At 36.4% G+C, this 4,739-nt stretch overlaps 1 protein-coding gene across 1 annotated transcript; it reads right to left on the bottom strand.

Annotated features, from left to right (window-relative positions):
• Positions 1–2,931: 2,931 nt before the first annotated feature.
• Positions 2,932–4,124, bottom strand: LOC119508227 (kelch-like protein 8). The gene has a single exon (XM_037801805.1). The coding sequence runs from the start codon at positions 4,026–4,028 to the stop codon at positions 3,219–3,221; it is 810 nt and encodes a 269-aa protein (XP_037657733.1). The 5' UTR covers positions 4,029–4,124; the 3' UTR covers positions 2,932–3,218.
• Positions 4,125–4,739: the final 615 nt, after the last annotated feature.

Genomic DNA, 4,739 nt, shown 5'->3' with positions numbered 1-4,739 from the left:
CCAGCACAATGTTGAATAACAGTGGTGACAGCGGGCATCCTTGTCTTGTTCCTGATCTTAGAGGGAAGGCTTTCAGTCTCTCACCATTGAGTACTATGCTGGCTGTGGGTTTTTCATATATGCTCTTTATCATGTTGAGGAAGTTTCCTTCAATTCCTACCTTTTGAAGTGTTTTTATCAAAAAGGGATGTTGGATTTTGTCAAATGCTTTTTCAGCATCTATTGAGATGATCAATTGATTTTTCCCTTTTGACTTGTTAATGTGTTGTAATACATTGATTGATTTTCTTATGTTGAACCATTCTTGCATGCCTGGAATAAACCCCACTTGGTCATGGTGTATGATTTTTTTAATGTGTCTTTGGATTCGATTTGCAAGTATTTTGTTGAGGATTTTTGCATCTATATTCATTAGGGAGATTGGCCGGTAGTTTTCCTTTTTTGTAGCATCTTTGCCTGGTTTTGGTATTAGATTGATGTTAGCTTCATAAAATGAGTTAGGTAGTGTTCCATTTTCTTCAATGTTTTTTTTTTTTTTTTTTTTTTTTAGAGGGAGTAAATGTTTATTCAAACATTTAAAAAATAATCAACTGGTTACATAAGAATATAGTGAAATTAGTTAGACAGTATCAAGTAATTTGTTTTTAAAGTGGCAATACAGTAATAAAGCAGTGGCTTTAATGACTATATGAGAGAATTGCACAAAAGCACCTAGAAATATTTCTTGAAGCAATAATATACACATTTTTACAGTTTTTTTTTTTTTGTCCATTTACAATTCCAATGTTTCAGCTCTATTTTATCACTTTTTTTGGTAGGTGCTATTAATATCTGAGGTTAAAGTGATAGGTCTCACAATAAAGTAGCCATCTTTTTTGAATACTTCATCTTTTCATTCTTATGCATATAATCTTTCAATTGCATGATTTCTTCAGCTTGATTCTCATCTCATATCTCAAAGAATGTGTCTTTTGTCCAAGAAAGAGACTGTGAATATTGATTCTGGTATTTATCTTTTCGTACTCTGGTCAGGTCCATGAAGGTTATCTCTCTGACTGTCCATACATAACATAATAGACAACCATATGTTCCCTTTACTTCAGATCTTATGAGTATTTCATATTGTATAGATGGCTAGGGTATCAATTTAGTATGTTAAATGACCACTGTATAGTAAAAACCAGAAATAAAAATATCTTTATACCCCCAACCTGTATGTACATAACAAAGGCAGAAAAACATTAAAGAAAAAAAACATTTTAAATAACCTTAGGAAACAATTGTAAGATGAAGATTCCCACTCACGAAAATAAATATAATAAACATACCATACTATTAATCATAGCTAGACAACCATTATAGTACAAGAACTCCATGAGACATGAGAAATAAACAGTTGAAGCCAACTTTTGAGACTAACTCTCAATACCAAGCCAGTTGTAGCCAGTCCAGTAAGTGTTACAGAGTTTTATGCTTTGGGGATTGACTGAAATATGGTTATAGTTATGCCAGAGAATACTAGCTCAGACCGGCAATGACTGATGAACTTGCCCTTAGGCTGACAGCAGAAAATAGCATACTTTGGGAACTTTATCTGCCAGCCTGGGCTGTCTTACAATTTGTGTGTGTGTATGTGGTTTGATACACCCAATAGGCACTGGCTTTTGTAACGTGGCTTTTTCCTGCTGTACTGACAAGCGGAGGCTTCCACTTAATAAGGATTGTCAGAGCTGATAATCAGTGAGCTGCAAGGCCAGCTGGTCTTTACTGCTCCAGGTTCCTTATGAACCAGATGACTGACTAGCAGTAAATTATACTAAATTCCAAGGCATGACTAAAGGAAAATTTAGGAAGGCCTGCCAAACTGCACTGCAAATAGAAAATAAAACAATTACTATTCCTAATAAATATTCATAAAAATATATACATGTAACTAATAGGCCATTTTATAATGCTGGTTAAAACCACAAAGAGCTGTTAAGTCAGTAGGTGTGTCACTATCCTGACTTCAAATTAATGTGTACAAGTAGTTTCAATTAAACTCAATAAACACACACAGAGGAGATTAAATATAACTAGAAAAACAGTAGTTTCAATCTTCCTCTATTTTTATCAACAATATCTTTTATTGGTTAACAATGGACTTGAACTAATTATAGTAAACTATAGTCTAATGGGTTTCAGTAAAAATGCATTCATTTTCTGATAATAAATAAATCCAGAGTTTTATACAGTTGGTAAAACCAGATGGTGGCCAAAAAAAAAAAAAAAAAAGAAAGAAAGAAAGATAATAAAGCACGGGTTTAAAATCAAATGATTAAATCAAAGAGGAGAGAGTTGGAGATATTTTCAGATTCCCTCTTTAGGATGTCCTGCCATCCCTGCCCCTGTGTCTCAAGGTTTCTCAACTGGGCACTAAAATATCATCAAATCAAAAGCTTCCTCTAATGCTCCTTCTGATTCAATTTTTGCTTATTATGAAACAAATCCTTTTACATGAGATGAGGAAAAAATACAATTATAGACTCATTTAGATGGAATTAGTTCAACAAGGTCTTTTGGTATCCTAACAATTCAAACTTAAATTGAGGGCTTCATAAAACACTCTCTCATAAGCTTCTGAAAATGCACTCAGGAAGATGAAATATTTTTTATACTTCTGTAAATATCCAAGAAATTGAAAAATCAACCACCCAGAAGAAAGCAAGGCATATATTCATCAGCACCAAGTAGAAATGTTCTTCAAAAGGAACAAGTCTCTTGTGTATCTGGATATCTGCGTGTTGATGAATAGGTTCTAATTTCCCCTTCAGGAAAAATCCAGTCTAGGGTTAATGACTTTAGACCACCAAAAATTAAACTCACCAAATGACTCAGTTTTATATTTGATTTATCCAAATTATTAAAAAAAAAAAAAAAAAAAAAAGGATTTCAAGGTTTTGGCACTATTTTAAACAGTGTTCAGAGGAGGTATGGTTTCAAATTAAACTGTCTTCCTTCCTTATTCCATTATTTACTAACACAGGAATTATCAAATTTAATTTTATTAATAATAATTCTTTAGCTACCATTCTAAAAGTTGGACTTAGTCATAATACATTAGTCAACTTTTGAGTAAGACTCTAGTTACAGTCAAAATTGCTCAAAGATGGCCATATCACAATCCTGGTCATCTTTCTTGCCTCAGATAAGATTAAATTTGGTGGCTGGAATTCAAATCACATACAGTCAACCACATTACTGGATCCATGACCTACATCTCGAATTTGGCTAGTTAAACAGGCACACACAGCTACACCTGCCCCAGCTCTACAGTGAGATACAGATCCAACAAGCTCCCACCTATTCAGCACTGGATCAAATGCTTCCACTGTATTTAGGTATGCAGTGCCATTATGACCACCAACCGCAAAGATTTTGCCCATCACTGTTGCGATCCCCACTCCGCCCCTGGGAGTGGTAAGTGTTGCTACATAATCCCACTTGTTGCTTCGAGGGTCATACCGCTCAACTGAACTCAGAGGAGAATTATCATCAAAGCCACCAACAACATATAAGCAACCATGGAGCTCACTAACTCCATTGCCTGCTCTTCGTTGACCCATTTCTTTAACTTCTATCCACTTATCCAGATGTGGATCATACCTTTCCACACTAGATAAAGAAGCCACTCCATCATTGCCACCTACTGCATAAACATGGCTTATTAGAGCCACAGAGCCAACTCCTCCACGGGGAGTATTCATTGGTGCCACTGTACTCCACTGATCAGATTCTATGTCATATCTTTCCACATCATTGAAGCAAGTGTTGTCATCTAACCCTCCAATTGCATAAATTGGGCCTCCTAGAGAGGCTAAGGCAATTCCTCGCCTCTTTGTGTTCATTGATGCCTTCATCATCCACTTATTAGTGAGAGGATCAAACATCTCCATGCTACCTAAATGTTCATTTCCATCATGTCCACCAACTGCATACACTTTACCTTCCACAGAGATTACACCCACATGTCGCCTCCGACTATTCATTTCTGGTCCAAAAAACCAACTATTTTTGTTGATAGAATAGCACTCAATACTGCGAAAGGGGTCACCAGATCCACCTCGACCACCTACACAAAACAGCACACATCCCAAATCACCAGGACACTCATTTTCCTCTAGTGATCATGGATCTTTCTCCAGAAGGGACCATAAGCTGGGACATAAAACAAGCCTTCTTTGATGAAAGGCTGCTGGCATCCGGGATTCCCCTGTCACATGGGAAGGCGCATGGAGATGTCTGCTTGTCCTTCTCTCCTGGGTTCTGGTTTTAGTGGCTCTCCCTTTCAGCTCCTGTGGGTCCTTCTTGCTTCTCTAGACATTTCTCATCCTTTTGTCCTTTCTCTTCTTCAATGTTTTGAAAGAGTTTGAGTAAGATTGGTGTCAGTTCTTTCTGGAAAGTTTGGTAGAATTCCCCTGTGAAGCCATCTGGCCCTGGGCATTTATTTGTGGGAAGATTTTTGATGACTGATTGGATCTCTTTGCTTGTGATGGGTTGGTTGAGGTCATCTATTTCTTCTCTGGTCAGTCTAGGTTGTTCATATGTTTCCAGGAAATTGTCCATTTCCTCTACATTATCCAGTTTGTTGCCATACAGTTGTTCATAGTATCCTCTTATAAGTTTTTTAATTTCTTCAGGATCTGCAGTTATGTCACCTTTTTCATTCATTATTTTGTTTATATGGGTCTTCTCTCTTT

The sequence above is a fragment of the Choloepus didactylus genome, chromosome 13 (assembly GCF_015220235.1).
Source record: "Choloepus didactylus isolate mChoDid1 chromosome 13, mChoDid1.pri, whole genome shotgun sequence".
In the NCBI taxonomy this organism is placed as follows: Eukaryota; Metazoa; Chordata; class Mammalia; order Pilosa; family Megalonychidae; genus Choloepus; species Choloepus didactylus.
The sequence above is the reverse complement of the archived record's forward strand: the minus strand, read 5'-3'. Positions and strand labels throughout refer to the sequence as shown.

Coding starts and splice junctions, on each gene's coding strand:
- LOC119508227 (XM_037801805.1), bottom strand. CDS start 4,028: ATGAATAGTCGGAGGCGACATGTGGGTGTAATCTCTGTGGAAGGTAAA.